Genomic DNA, 16,446 nt, shown 5'->3' on the forward strand with positions numbered 1-16,446 from the left:
GTGATGTCCATATTTTTCTGCATTTCCCCATGACTGTGAGTGCTCAGAAGTCACCCTAAGAATAGGAAAAAAAACCAACCAACCAAACTAAAACCACAGCAAAAGCAATAAAATAAAGCAAAACAAGCATAATACATCCATATCTCTTTATTGAGAAGTCCAGGATAAATTATTTGGACTTTCAGATTAACACTAGTTATTATAAACTCTCACTTAAAAAAATAGGGTAATTAGCAATAGAAAGTAAAAGGGAGAAGAGAAGGAAGAAAAAATTTACCGAAATGGGGAAGAAGACTCATTACCTTCAAGAGTTTGTTCAAGTCCAGTAAGAAACTGGGACTGTGATGATGTAACACCATTCAGTTGTCTCCATATTTTCAGTATTTTCCCAATGTCTGTTTTCTCACTAGCAGAGAAGGGTTCTAGATGCACAGAATTCACAGTCTGGAAACAGACACCACTGACTTGAACACTGGTCTTCTACACCACCAAGCCAGCCTGTATGCTCCTACATCCACTAAGTACCTGAGCTTAACTTTCACTTCCTTCTGGGTTTCAGCAGCACTTTTGCATAACAATGTATTTCAGGTTTCACCAACAACCTGTTGCAAATCTTCCAGTCTACCCCAGCAATGCAAAACAATTTTCACAAAAGCTGGTGTTTTTATTCAATGTGAAGCAGAGGTACTGTGTGCTGGCAGAGTTGTTTAATGTACTGTCCAGGCTGCAGGCACAGGTCTGGGAGTCACATGTTAGCTCAACCTCATTTTTTCTAGCTGGGGAGGTCTGGAGAAAACACAACTACAAATATGAGGGTTACACACCAATAATTTCTCTGTTGATCTCTATACCTTTATTACTTAGCAACACAGTATTAAAACTTTCTGACTTTACCTCTTACAGGTAGAATGGAAAAGCTTAGGTGAAATACATCCCTTCCAACTACATCAAGAATATAATTCAGTACCAATGACAAGTTAGCACTATTAATACATTAAAATCTGGCCTCTGTGCACATGCCCATGAGTTAAAAACATACTGTAAGAAGATTGGAATGGTACCCTTCAAGAGTGGAGCCACATGCATCACCTGATATCATGTGTCAGCATCTCCCCATTGATAATTACTTAATTTTTGACTCATTTGTGAAATTAATTAAGCATTGGAGCAGCCTACCCAGAAACATCATGTGCTTTTCACCACTGATATTTATGAGACCTGAATGGATAATGCCCTTGACCCCATGGAGCAGGAGGTTGCACTAGAGGCCTCCCAGACCCCTCCAACATGAGCGTTCCTGCAGTGCTATGACTCCATGCTTCCCAGGCATGGATATCAGGTTCTGAGATTCTTCCCTGCACTTTCTAGTCTATAAAAGTTCAGCTGAGGCTCTTCATCCTCTGTAATTCTTGTGAAACAGAAAAAAACCCAACCCACATGCTTCAGAAAAACAGTAAAATGTGATGTATTTGGTTTTTTTATGGGTTCTGAATACAGATATATATGTATTTTGCTTTTGCTTTTCTACTTTGGAGGAGCCTATAAGGGTAGAGAAGCAGCAAAAAGGGAAGGAATATATAAGGAATATCTTATTATATATAGCATATATATAATATATGTTTTATTTGGTGACAGCTGGAGATGTGATCTCCCTGTGAGATCTGTGAGAACAGAAGCACAGTCTAGAAATGACTGGCAAATCTGAGTATCACCTGCTGTGGTAGTTCTCAGAGCTCAACACCAAGCAGTGACTCCTGTCCTGCAAAAGCAACAGACAGAGTTATTATGTAAGAACAGGCAGAGTTATTATTAAGTGTGCTCACATACATGCAATGCCATGTTATTTAACAAATTAATTTTGAAGCCCCATTGTCTAAGGCCTCTGAGAAGATTACCAGGTGCCTCAGTATGAAATACATGAAATATGTGTGTGGTGATACTTTCTTATTGCTTCTTGGGAGCTTCTCTGCCAAAAATTCTGTCCCAAATCTAGTGTTGGCTTTGGACTTTTTCCAGTTTACTTGTCTGGGCTTTGCTATATCCTCAGCCATTTCCTTCCTCAGGAAGGAGTCGTAGGGGCCTGGGGACATCACTTTGGGAGGCTGCACAGCCTCACCAGGCAGGAAGAGTTCTTTTGTGCTGGTAATCCTGCCACGGCCTGGGTCTCGCTGCACCCTCACAGCATGCTTTTCCTCATGGCCAATGTATTAATGGCTTCTAGAGTCACTGCATTCTTCCTCTGGGATTAGGGGCTTTAGCTGCTCCCAGCCCTCAGCCTGGTAATCCATAATCAGATTTCACCCTTTTAGCATTTCTCAGAGCAAATGCTACCTAGGATGACCTAAATCTGATGTTCTGTTCCCTTAGGGACCATCAATTCTCTATGTTCTGTCACCTTTGAAGATGCTCATAGTCTCCTGTTGCACAATCATAGCTCATCAATGCCACATTTAATATCATCTCAGTCATTATTTTAGTAGCTTCCTTAACCTCTGCTTTTTCAACAAGAGCAATTTGGAGGAATGCTGACCAGTTGTGGTTGTCTCCTGGTACAGGGGTTTGACTTAAACTGCCTAACTTTCCCATTCGTTCTGATGCCTCCTACTTCCGCTGTTCTATCCCTCCGTTCCATGCTCCCAAACACCACTCAGAGCTTTGATAACTTGCAGCCTGCCTGGCTTGTGCTGGAGCTGAGAGTGGGTCTGCAGACGACACCAAGCTGAGTGGTGCACTTGGCACATCTGAGGGATGGGATGTCATGGGGAGGAACATGGACAAGCTCCAGAAGTGGGCCCTTGGCAACCTCATGAATCTCAACAAGTGCAGGGTCCTAGTGACAGGACAAGTGATAATGGTTTAAAACTGGAAGAGAGTAGGTTAGATTACATATTAGGAAGACATTTTTTACTGTGAGGTTGGTGATACACTGGTACAGATTGCCAGGAGACACTGTAGATGCCCCATCCCTGGCAGTGTTCAAAGCCAGGTTGAATGGGCTTTCAGCAGCCTGGTCTAATGGAGGGTGTCCCTGCTCATGGCAGAGGGTTGGAACTGGGTGATCTTTAAGGTCCCTTTGAACCCAAATCATTCTATGATTCTATGGTTCTTTGTGGTGGTAAATAAAAATTAGTGTCTATCATATCTGTGATATGCAGAAGCCTATCCCTAGGAAGTGTTGGGCTCAATAGGTCTGGAAAATGCTTTTAAAATGTTAAGCAAAGTTCTCATCCACATTTACAGAGATAAGCTTATTCTCCTCGGTCTTGAGAAATTCAAACAAAAGCTTAGAAATTCTCAAACTTTGTCTCAAACCTTATGCAGTGTGAGCTAGTGTGGTGATGGTTTCATCTCTTGGATATTGCCCTGTTTCTGGGGGGCACGGGAGGTAACACGTGCACTGGTTTTGTTACCTTAATCTGTAAGGATGCAAATGCAAAGGTGCCTTTAAGTAACTAACTCCCGAGAAGGACGCCTGCAGAGGCTGGTGAGCCATTAGATGGCAGCACAGATAAGGACAAATCCATCCTGCCTGGTGCTGCTCCAGGAAAGCCCCTCCACTGCTTTCAGCATCCCCAAGGTATCTTGTGGGTGAAGAATTTTCACATTACTTAAAGCAAAATAAATTAAAACCTGTAAACCAGGATTTTCATATTATATTAAAGCATATAAAATAAAAATTACCCCTCCCCCAAACAGTGATGGTATGTATTAAGCCTGAAGTTCTTTCAGAATTTCTGAATTATTTTATTCCTTATCCTTCTCAAGCATACATAAATTCAGCTATACTGATTAAAACAGCTTCTTTCTTGATGCCATGTGGAGTAGCTTATCACCTAAAAGCTATTCTAGAAAACTGTCACCAACCATCTCAGCTCATGGCCTCAGGAGCATAATATTTTACATTACTTTCAGTTGCCATTTGAGAAACTCAACGAATACAGCAGACACTTAGCAGGCCCTCAGAATATTCCAGTGACACTTCAACTAATTTAGTTTTTAAATGGAAAAAAAAATCTAATCAAATAGAGAGGAGACCTAATTTTCTTTTTCAGACTGAATATCTAGCTTATTACTAATTCTGAATTGTGTTGTCTTAAAGTTATATAAAGGAGAGTCAAGGTGCTAATTGCATACCTGTAAGCCTGGCATTGGTGCTGACATCACAGAGTCTTGCCTGATACCTTGTGAGAAAGCCATGCTTGAGAGTTTTCAAAGTGAGGAAGTTCCTGGTTTCTGCTATGGCAGAGCAAAATTCCTGCCTTCCTGTGCTGGGATCTGCCAAAGGAATCCTGAGGCTGTGTAACTAGTAATGTAGCTAATGATCTAGAACATCTTCTGGTGTTAAACTATGGAAATACTTTTAAAAATATACGGTAATCATATCAAAGAGACTTCATTCTAGCATATAGGATTTTGACAATCTTTATTTAACTTTTCCCCCAAGAAATTATTAAGAATAATATATAACTTTGCTTATTAATAATCCTAAAAGCTATATTAGGCTAATGTAAAACTACTTTGCACTTAAAAAAATCAGGAGTAACAATCCATGTAGTTATACCAATTTAAAACTGGTTTGTGGAGGTTAATTCAGCCCCAGCTCCTAGCTTTTTGGAACATCTTCACTCCCAGGCTGTTTTCCCAGGTGACTGAGCTGATGTTCAAACTTGGAGGCTGGTCTCACACTGGTGATCTCAAGAAGTCCTTTGCAGCAACTTTTAGATCTGTGTCAAAAGGAGAAGAGCTTTGTATTGTCTCGTAGGCATTTAGGGGCTACATCTCCTCTTGGGACTTGATGAGCACAATGTGTCTGCTTATACTTTTTTACCTGGAGATTTGCCTCTTGCAGAGGCAATACTTCTCTCGTCACTTTGTGAAGTGGAAAAGCTGTGTAACTGCACCCCAACCCCTTCCCTCCACCCCGTGGGGCTATGAGACTATCTGGAAGAAAGGAAAGATATATCACTTTATCTTTTAAAATGCAAAGGACATCTCAGAAGGCAGCATAAAGTAACACGAAGCAAAAATTTAAGAGAGACAGATGGGTAATAGAAAGCATCATGTCAGCATCTGATCACTGCAAGCCTTCATTTTGTATTTGCAGCACCATGACACAAACATTATTTGATCTAAAGGGAAGGGAACGGATTTTTAAACTACATATTCTACCTTCTGCAGAATTCCAGGCCTTCTGTGAAAGTCTCTTTTCAAATTATTAGTGTAGGTCAATGAGGATCACAGACCAAGGTGCAATGGGTGCAAGCATGCCTAATGTGTGCAGGCACTGCCAACAGCAGGCAAAGCCAATCCCTTCTCTACAGAGCTCCTTGGGAAGGAGAAATGTGTAAATCTCTTGACTTTAGCACATGGGGGAAAAAAGTGTTGCTTTCTAGTACTATCTCAGAACCTATTCAGTATATGGCTGTCTTTTCAATGTGTAAGCTAGTTAGGACAAATCTGGGGTGGGGTTTTTTAATTTATTTTAAACTGTCTAGATCTTACTCCATTTCAAATCCTCAGAGAATCGGATGAAACCACTAAAACTTTTAAATATTTAAAGGATATCAGAGTAGCAGTGGAAAGAGACAGAAAGCTGCTGGGCCCAGCATTACATTTTCCTCCCTAGAACAGGGAAAGATGGATGGTATGAGAGAAGCTGATCCATTACTCCGATTGAAAAGTGTCAGAGCCTGGGAGTTTGGGCATAATTAGACCCCAGTCACAATAATTTCTAGATCATCTCCAAACACAGATACTGCTGCATCAGCAGCATGGAGGGAAATCCAGCATCTCTTTGACAAGGAAGTACTTACCTCCAGTTGGTGCAAACTCTGGAATGATGTGACAGCCCCTGATGGCTCCAGTGTACCTTTGCATAGTGAAATTTGGGAGTGATCAACTTCTGAGCTTTACTGTGGCATCCAAATCATGTGTTTTGGATTTCCAATCTATTTATAAATAACTGAAATGCATGGCCTATAAAAATGAACAGTGTCCTACAAACCTGGAAGTTCTCTATTTAACCATAATTAATTTATAAATAATTTACACTCTTCTTTCTCTTACTATAAACCAAGTTTTATACCAAGCAGAGTAATTAGGAACTTATATATAAACTTGCCAATATATGGAAAGTAGCCAGGTACCAGAGGGTGGAGATGACTTACCAACAAGATTCTGCTAGGAATTTGACCCATGTCTACAAATCCCTGCGCTCATTAAGGGATCCAGTACTGCTTGGACTTGACATACCTGAGGGATCTCTGTAGGTACAGATGTTGAGGAGGTGTCCAGGCTTTTGTTTAGGAGGGCAGTAATCCCAACAACAGCTGCCCTTACCACAGATGAGCTGGAGAAAAACACTATCAGACTTTATTTTAGTATGCTACAAAAGTCATTGTTGAACTTTATTAGGTACTTTAATACCAAGCATACTTTGAAGTAACAAAAATTATTGTTATTACTTTTACAGAAAATCAGGTATTTCAACAGTTTTCTTTACAGTTTGTTGACTTAAAAAGAAATTACAATTGACAAGTTACAATGGAGTGGGATGAGAAAGTGGTAACATTTAAAAAGATAAAACATACTATTCTTACTGAGTCAACATTTAATGATGTACATCCTGGTACGTCTCTCCTTCTGACTGTGTACAAATGATACATATTCACTGAGCTGCCCTGACAGGGTTGCGATGTCTTGTGATGGCACTTATTTTGCAATGCTTGTGTATATTTAGAAAGGGTTTTTACATTACACCATCACCATGATGCTAAACAAAATAATATAATACAGAGAAACCCTGTTTTGGTGATTTCTGTCACAGCAAAAGTGCCATGACTGCAATAATGTGGGACAGAGGTAAACTCAAGGAGCAAATGAAGATGGTGATATGAGAGCACATCCAGATAACAAAGCCTTTCACAGGCTTTGAGGTGCGAGTGTGCTTGTGAGCCAACAAGAGCAGAGAATGAGGATGGGCTTCACTGAGACACCACTTAACAGGGACTCCTGAATGTATCCAGCCCCTGAGGATGTGCATTTTCCAGCTGACACTGGTTGGAATAATCAAAGATTTAAAAACCTGCCTGAAATGGGCCCTTAAATGAGTTTATGCTTCCTCATGTGTGAGCTGCTTGATTTTTACCTTCCATCCCCCTCAGGTCAATGGGTAGATGTACCTTCAGGTACTGGGAAGATGTTTATGGTGGTTGACTGATTTGGGTGGGGTTTTTGACCAGCTAGTGCTGGTTCTTTAGAAGACAGGAGAATTTTCTACATCCAGATACAAGAGTAGTTTCAGATTTTAAAAACTACTGTTTAATTTTTTAAATGCTACCCAGATTCACACATAAATTTACTTGGCTGACATCTAGGTGAAGTCAGCGCCACATTGGTACCTTGGTAGATAGATAGAAAAGTTATCTAATTCTCTGTATTTGTTTACTGGCAATTTGCTTAAAGATAATTTTTCTTTCAAAATTAAAATTTTTTTTTGAGATTCATGCACTAAATTCTGGAATAATTTGTGTTGTGCAATCAATAGTTAAAAAGCAATTTTAACTCATGTTTACCTCATGTCTTCAGAATTTTGCATTATTTGGGATCAACACTAGCAATTATTACTTTAGCCATTTCCCCTGAAAGCCAAAGAATGAAGCAACAGGCTTTAAAAACCCTGAAGGAATCTGAAAATTGAAAAATGAACTGCAGTGTTCATTTTGTGCTGGGTTCATCTGTGATATGCAGGAGAACCTAGAGGCATGTAGGGTGCTCATGACCAGTCCCAAGCCAGGACAGACGTGTGCCTTGGTGGGAGTGTTAGAGAGGAGCAGAGAGGGGCTCTTTGCCTCCCTCTGTTGCTCTGTTCCTGGTGCTTGGTATCCAGGCCTTTCGCTACGAGGTCTTTCTGTGCCTACTCGTGTTTTACTTCTCAGTGGCTTCTGGAACTGAGAGTGCCCTTTGGGACCTGGGGAGGGAATCACTTCCCTGCCAGTGCCCCAGGGCTGTTTGCATCCAGCCCTCACACGGCTGTCTGAAACATGTATTTGCTTAATAGTTTCTTAATTTTTGTATTGAGTTTAAACTCAAGGGTTTACTGAGTTGCATTGAGTTTGAACTTAAGGCCAGAAGGTCTCATTAGATCACCTTGTCTGATTGGCATTAGCATGGGCCAGAGAGTGTCACTCCACAGTTGTATGGCAGAACAAGGAAAAGAAACACCCTGAAAGCAAGCAGCAGTGTGTTACATTTAAGGGGTAAATTACTTTCTCCTATTAAAAAAGAAATCAAGAGCTTTTATTTTGTCACTTCAAATACAAACAATTCTATGCATCTTGGGAAATTTTATAGCATTGTGATATTCAGTCAGACATACCATATATATATGCTTCATAGAACTAGAATATAGGTCAGAAATAATTTTTGAGCCTTAAGTTTGTTACAGACATATTAATTGGAACACATATGCAGTAAAAATTGAGAAGCTTTACAGTTTTAGTCAACTTATTATACAGTGAAGTAAATGAAGTGCAGCAATGTAGCAGTAAAAGTTATGCTTTTTCCACTAGGTGATGGAAACATTCAGAGTCTATAAATGCTAATTTAAGAGAGATGTCCTAACAACTTCTTGGCTACTGGGATAGGAATAGTCTGAAGTTAACTGTCTCTCTACTGTGAAAGGTTTTAAAGCTTTTTGCTTTCCGTCCGAATAAAAAAAATGACATTTACAAACCTGTTCAATGCATATATATTACATATGTTTATCTAGCAACAACTATACCCCTTTTAATTTATTCCCCAAATGTGACTTTTCATGCATGTCTTCTGGATGCTGTATTCAGCAACAGTTTCTAATGAGCTGGTGTGTAATCCATGATTGCATTTCTCTTCTGAAATCACTTCCATGTCTGGCTGATCTATGTTTAGAAGGTGGTGCTTATCCATCAGGCATTTTTGCACTTGTCAGCATTCTTCTCTGTTGGAGGCCCTTTCCCAAGCTTCTTCCCATTTTAATGTTGATGTACAAAAGCTGTTATTCATTTGTTTTGTGCTCATTCTAGTGAGGATTGGCTTAGTAGGACTGTGCAAAACAGAGAAAAGAGAGAAGCTGGTTTACTGCCAGCAAGCATAAAGATGTTCATGCTGTGCTTAGCTCAGAGCAAGACTCTGACCAATATTCTAATGCACTTCATTATATGCATTTCCATTTGTCATGAAAAGTGAAAAATTTAATCTGCAGATTGGATTTGTACTCTGAAATTCTCAAAAATAATTTTTCATCAGCTAATCGACACAGGAAGTCAAAATAATGAGCTTATTTCATCTAAAATTTGAGCAATATGAAAATAAAGGTACAATGCATATGGGGCAAGCATGACATTTACTAGATGAATACCGTGAATTGAGTTAAAATCCTGACATTTCTGTTCCGTAGCAATAACTTGTTTCCCTCGAGGACACATTTGCAAACATGATAAAATAATACTTTGTGTTAAATTTCAAATGAGGACAGAGGTGTGGGGACATTTTCAAATGAAACTCTCCCTTAAAATCTAATTCCCACTGCCCAGTTCCCATGTACGAAAGCAGAGCTGCATAGGGGTGAGGGGGCAGGGGCTGCGCTGGCACTGGGAGCAGGGTGACAAAGGCTTCTGCTCCTGGCTGCAGGTGACAGCCCCTGAGCTGGTGCTTCAGGGGGCACCACTGGGACCGGGGCTCAATGAGGAAATCTATTTGCAAGTACTCACACAAAGGTGAAAAACCAGCTGCCCCAGCATTCGACAGTGAACAGAAGGTTCTTACACCAAATGAACTCTGCCAATTCACCTTTAGCTAAACTCTCTCAGACCCCTGAGACCAAACCATGAAGTCCTTTGTCAGGCAGCCTCTGCACTGGCTCCTGTGACAGGGTCACTGTTCAGGGGGTCTTACAAAGCTACAGCCTGGGGGAGAGGCCACCACTGTCATCACAACCCCACTTCCTATATTGTAACACAGGGGCCTCTGCAAGAGACTGCTGGAATGCAGAACTAGGGGGAAATCACTGTTTCTGTGACAACAAAAGAAAAAGAATGAATTTCATTGTGAAATGAAAGCAAACAAAGAATTTCAGGACTAGAATCACTTAAAAATATTACTGTAAGGAAACCAAAATATTTAATTTCCTCCCCCCATATTAAGAGGAGCAGCCACCTTCTCCCATTCCTTCCAAATCCGTACATCCTTGACTCTTGTGGTAATCTTGGCCTGCAGCTAATTCACCCACACACCCAGAGAGCATGGTGGCCCAGGGCAGGATACCCAAACCCTAAAGCCTGGGGTGGTGGTACCACAAATCAGTGAGCTTGGTGGTGGCAAACCCTTCTGCCATGGACCTTGGATGCCTGCTTCCCCGTCAAATAAACTTTGCTTTCCAACAAACTGACGTTTTCCAAGCAAAGTTTGTTTTGGAGGAAAGTTTCTGACTTGTTCAGCATGTATCTGTAGTCCAGATTTACTTTACAAGACACTTTTAACTGATGTTGCTGAGACTAGAAAGTAAAAAACAAGTATGCAGGAAGTGTAAGGTGAACTAGAGAGGGCACTGAAAAAGAAAAATAGGTCAGCTTAGTTTATGTTAAAAAAAATAATGTAAAATATGATGTTCACTGTGGTAAAAACATTCTTGTGATGTGAGTATGTAATGAGATGGTAGTTTCCAACTGTAAAACAAAGCTTGCCACTGATAGCTCCATGAGCTTCCTTTACCCTTTAAAACATGCAGCAAAAGTGAGGGATAAAGTGTGGATGAGAAATGGACAATGACTTGTGATAAATAAAATCTATTAAAAATTATCTGAGTCTGGAACTTTGGTGTGTTTTATAAATGTGGTTACTAATGTTATTAATGTGGTAATTAGTAAAATAGGTAAACAGCACTGCCAAATAAAGTGAATGAAAAAGTGCCTCTAATCTGTTTATTTGCTAAGTAAGATAAGGGGGTTTGTGAGCCTCTTAAACAATCCATTTTTGGTGAAATTGAAATGCAGAGAAAGAGAATGTTTTGTGGGAAGGAGCATGTATCCTGATACTCCTAGGAACAATCAAAGCTTAATAGAACTGAATGAGCCATTTCTTTCAATTATTTTTAATCATAATTTCATGTACCTCTGTTATTCAAACCTGTAACATTGCTTATTGGATTTCCAGCAGCACTCAGTGTTTCAGCAGTAACATACTAAGACCTTTATTAATTCTTTTGAAAAATTTTGCACACAGGTATTATACACATGGAAATGAAATTTTACAAATGCCATAGGTGCCTAGTTGACAAGACATAAGTAAGTCATTCACATGCAACTTGTTTGTCTGTTTTGTGTCACACCATAGGCTTTTGACTCCTTGAAGTTTGTTTTCTTAGAGCTACTTAGAGTGCTGTTGCCTAGAAATCAGTTAATGAAAGCAGTCTTCATGGAAGCTGTATTAACCAACCACCCAGGTGCTCTGCTGTTAAGTTCCCTGTTTAAAGTCTTTAAAGGCTGTCTGTTAGGCTGACCTCACCACAACAGGGTTACTACTCATAATTGACACACTCAATTAGGGCAATCCCTTCTGCCGACTGCAGAGCTGGGGGTATGGTCAGCCTGGAGGGATTTACAGCATTTTAGTGTTTATGTACATTTCAGAAAGAGGACACTGAGGTTTGTTTGTGGTAAAGATGAATCACAGGGAGATTTCCAGGTTGCTCCCTGACAAGGTATAAAAGGCATCTCAATTTCAGATGGTCCTCTCCTTGCTGTTACTGTAAAGTCAGTAAAATGAATAGTAAATATAGAGAGAAAGACAGACCTTCTAGGTTTGGGTATATATTATCTCAGACAGCGCTAACACTTTACACCACTTTGTGTGCCAACGTCCATATTGAAATGATCTTTGCCATGTATTTGACTGGCATCTAGAAGATAACACCTTAACAAGTGTTAGTCTTTTATTGCTGACTCCAAACACACACAGCTACTTTTCTAAAGAGCAACTGGCATTTGTGGTCACACCAAAATTGGTACAGTTATAAAACCACATCAGCTGGCAGAAAGCCATGGGTTAATGAAGTACCAGAGATTTCCTCCCAGGACCTCCACAGGATTACTCCTGCCTAAATATCATCCCTGCTGAATGGTGGCACTGTGGTTAGTGTATGGAAGGAGATGAAGGAAGAGAGAAACACTGATGCTGAAGCTCTGAAATTGAAAATAGGCATGCTGAGGCACCTTGGATAACACTGCTGCCTGGGCTGTAGGCCAAAAAAATTGGACAAGTTCCGTTTTAATGAGGTGTTGGAATTCTCACCTTTCTGCTTATAGAACCACTGAATCATTAAGGTTGGAAAAGACCCCTAAGATCATCAATTCCAACTGTTAACACAGCACTTCCACATTCACTCATAAACCAAAACTCCAAGAGCCACACCCACACACCTTTTGGACACCTCCAGGGACAGTGAATCCAAGACTTCCTTGGGCAGTGTGTTCCAGTGTCTGACAATTCCTGTGGTGAAGGAATTTTTCCCAATATCCAATCTAAACCTCCACTGGTACAACTCAAGGCCATTTCCTCTCATCCTGTCACTTGTTACTTGGGAGAAGCCACCGGCCCCCACCTGGCTACAACCTCCTTTCTGGGACTTATAGAGCATGATAAGGTCTCCCCTGAGTCCCCTTTTCCCCAGGCTAAACATCCTCAGCTCCCTCAGCTGCTCCTCAGATGACTTGTGTTCTGGGCATTTCACCAGCTGTGTTGCCCTTTTTGGACACACTGATCTGGGTCAGCTCTTTATAACCCCAGATGGATGGTTTTGTTGCTTACATCAGGGTTGGTGAAATGCTAAGTGTGTTAAAACTCCACTTGTACCCACTGCAGCCCAAAATTCAAACAGCAACATGTATTCCTGGCCTGGAAGGTATCCAGGTGTGTATAATTGAAAGGCATGAAAGGTAGATAGATGCTCAGCTGCGGAGAGCAGCCAATGATCATCTCTTATTTCCTTGAAGATAATCTCTTGAGAACACATAGATTCTTTAGAACACATAGCAAACCAAATTTGAGTAGCCTGAGAGGATTATTTTGTTTTCCGTGTGATGAGAGAGAGGATTTATGTGTATTCCCATTTCCCTGTCTGCTGTGGGTGCCTTTTCCCTCTTGATGCACTGAGCATGCTTTGCCCTGGCCCCATGGGAAGATGCATATCCATCACCTGGAGAGTGATCCTGGGGCAAATTGTGCTCTCAGTAAACAGCCAGGCACCAACTCAGGTCCTCTCCAAGAATCCTGATGATCCAAGCTCTAGCACACGTTTTGGAGAAGCTGTCCACAGATCATACTGGAAACAGCTGTATGGCCAGGAGGAGAATAAATTGTGCACTGCTGCCTACAGCTGCACTGCAGCTGAGACACAGTAAGGAGGGTATAAGGCTGCCCTGCGTTATGGAGATGGAAAGAAGAATGGACAGAAGTTCCCCAAGTGTTTTTGCTAGCAGCTCTCTTTCAGTGTTTCATTGTTCAGCACCTTCTCAACAAAATGTGATAAATGACCTGTCCACACCAGAGCTGCCCAAGGCGTTTCCTCCTCCCTCTGGCAAACCAGCAGGCAGGAACTGGCAACTGCCTGCTCTGCCATCACTCACAGCTACCAAACACTACCTGAAAGGACAGGGGTTAAAGAGAATGCACAGTAAACCTTGAGGAGTTACTAAAACTTTTACAAAATTTTGGGATTGGAAATTGTGTGACAGTTTTGTCCATATGGCATTAGAGGAGAAGCTCATCTGAGCAGAAGGTGTGTGAGCTTGCTCTTCTGCTGCAGCACTTCCTTGCAATAAAATAGAATTGAATCTCATAAAAAATAACAAGATTTTCCCCAGTTCAGTATGCAAGCCCTGTGAAACCAGAGTTGAGTGGAACAGTGGGACTTATTCAATCTGCTGGGTGGTATCTTGCTCACACTGTTAGTGGCAGCAGCTGAACTCCTGGGCATGGCTTGTGGGAGGTGTTTCTAGGACTGTAGGAAATGGTTTCAGGAGCATTCAGGAATTTTCTAAATGTGTGGCTCAGGTGGTTTTGCTGTCAGAAGGCTCAGCTCATGTCTGCACAAGCACATTTGTAGCATGTGAGAGGATGCTGTGGTGGTGTGCTCCCCTCTGCTGCTTCAGCCCTAACTACCAGTGGGGCTCTGCTGGCTGCACCCAGCTTTCTCTGGAGTTTTGGGTGGGGGGGTGGGTGGCAGCATGGTAGCCAAGGGCTATCTGGAATGGTGGGCTGCATGCCAGGATCTCTCCTTGAGGAGGGTCCCCTCTCAAGGTTACTCCTCAAAGCTGAGAGATTCCTCGCTGCAACAGAGCCTTGATAAGTGGTTAATAGCACACTAAACTTGGAAATTTTAGCTACGTGATATAAAGGATTGAGTGTGCAAATATAATCTCTCAGATATAAACCACTGAACAGACTACGACTGGATTCACCTACACCTACACTTCTCTTTGAGAAGGGGTTTAGAATGCAAGGGGGTTCTTTCTGAACCTCATGGCTCAATGACAGGATCTCTGGCAATTTTGTCTGACCTTGTCCTCTACGCAGTAAATAAACAATCTTGCCATTGAATCCTGTTAAACCACTGTTGCGTTTACCATTGAACTTTGTTAAATCACTGGGTTATATCAATAAAGTATATTGTTGCTTCTCTCTTGCAAGTGCAGTTGCTTCCATCCATGACAGATGGTTTCAGGGCCACAGGGGTGATGGTGGGCTGAACAGACAGAATGCTATTTTATTAGACATCGTTTTCCGAGAAGAAACAGAAAAATGTTGAAGGATCCACTCAAATCAATTTTGCCAGGTTTCCAACATCTGTGTACAACACACAGCTGGACAGAACTTTTCTGTCAACTTACAGGCTGTCATTCACGAGAAAAAACCCAGCACATTGTCAGACCTAAAGCTACACTCCCTGAATACTTAATGCACTCAACAACTGTACTGCTCTCCCTGAAAGACTCTGGCCAATTCTTGTAGTTTTAAAATCAAATTTAATCTTACATTGTTTTCCCCCCCCTTTTCTGTTGTATGTGATGACTGAAACATGGCAGGAGGAAATGGATGTCACGTCCAGGGGCTGTTTGGTTGCAGACAGCATGCTGTGGGGGAGAATAATGGAATCATTGAATGGTTTGGGTTGGAAGGGACCTGAAATATCTTCTCATACCACCTCCCCTGCCATGGGTAGGGACACCTTGCACTTGACCAGGCTGCTCAAAGCCCATCCAACCTGGCCTTGAACATATCCAGGTTTGGGACATCTCTGGGCAACCTGTTCCAGGGCCTTACCACCCTCACAGTAAAGAGGAAGAGTGACATGGCAGGGATACATTATTTTCTGCGTTGTTGATTTCTCCAGACAGAATGCTTTTTGAAGCTATTGCGACAATAAGCAAAAGTCTCCAGGACTAAATGTGGTGGTTAAGAAAAATTGATAAAAAAAAAAAAGGCATTCAGCAATGAAGTGTCATCACCTTACACCAAAGTATGAAAGGAGACGTATTTGGAAATTAAGTCTGGAGCCCAGAGTGGGTCAGGGCAGCCTGACCATTTGTGGTCTTGACTTCTTTAAGTTCCTGTTTTCTTCCAGATGTAAATTTTGTGAAAGGTGAGAAGATTTTTTGGGAGATCAGATAGCGGTTAGGCCTGGAGATGCATCTCACATAACATCAGCTCTCTCACAGTCAGACATCAGATGTGAGGCTCTTGGAAGTCCTTGGAGCAGAACAGGGCCCTCCTGGGTGACTCATTTAATCTTAGGATGGTTCCCAGGATGTTTGAGTGCTGTTGGCTTCTGTGGGATGGTAGATGGCTTCTGGGTGAGATGGGAAGCCTAAATCTGACATGGACAAAGTGGGGTGTGTGAATCCTGGAATTATAATTACCCTGCACAAAGCCATTAACTGCATGCATGGAGGAAGAGAGAAGCTGCTGCTCACGTATGGAAGATCTTCAGCCTGAAATATCAAATGATTAGGCAGTTTTGTAACAAAGCCCAAAAAATTAGGCTTGTTTGTAACAAGCTGTCAGAGACCTTGTCTGAGCACAGCTTGAGGATGGGTATTTTTAGTCCTTTTGGGGTGTGCCATCATGTGCCAGGACTGCCTTCCTGGAAAGCAAACAGCTTTGCAGGAGCTGGGTCTGAGATTCCAACCACAGGTCAGGAAGACTCAGTAAGATCAGTTAAGCAGCTTGAGGACTGACTGGGCAAGGATGCAAGCAGCAGCCAGCCTGATGGGAAGGCATGAACCAAGCTACATACAGCAGTCAGCTTGGCTCTCTTGTCAGTAAGGCCATGCCTGAAGGAGCAGGTGAATTTGGACTGCAAAGCTTGTGAAAGGGGGTTAGAGCAGCTTAAAGAAGGCACCTCTTTAGAGC

General features: G+C 41.7%; 1 protein-coding gene across 3 annotated transcripts in view; it reads right to left on the reverse strand.

The window, feature by feature from the left end:
* Nucleotides 1–6,255: 6,255 nt before the first annotated feature.
* The window catches only part of LHFPL3 (LHFPL tetraspan subfamily member 3), a 233,606-nt gene continuing 223,415 nt past the window's right edge, over nt 6,256–16,446 (reverse strand). For all 3 annotated transcript variants that reach the window (XM_088055866.1, XM_088055867.1, XM_014255165.2), the window contains one exon: nt 6,256–9,082. In XM_088055866.1, the coding sequence (XP_087911992.1) occupies nt 9,054–9,082 (29 nt within the window). In that variant the 3' untranslated portion in view covers nt 6,256–9,053. The remainder of the gene's footprint in view (nt 9,083–16,446) is intronic.

Source organism: Pseudopodoces humilis, chromosome 5 (assembly GCF_049639895.1).
Source record: "Pseudopodoces humilis isolate 2021_Gansu_Grassland_sample_001 chromosome 5, ASM4963989v1, whole genome shotgun sequence".
NCBI lineage: Eukaryota > Metazoa > Chordata > Aves > Passeriformes > Paridae > Pseudopodoces > Pseudopodoces humilis.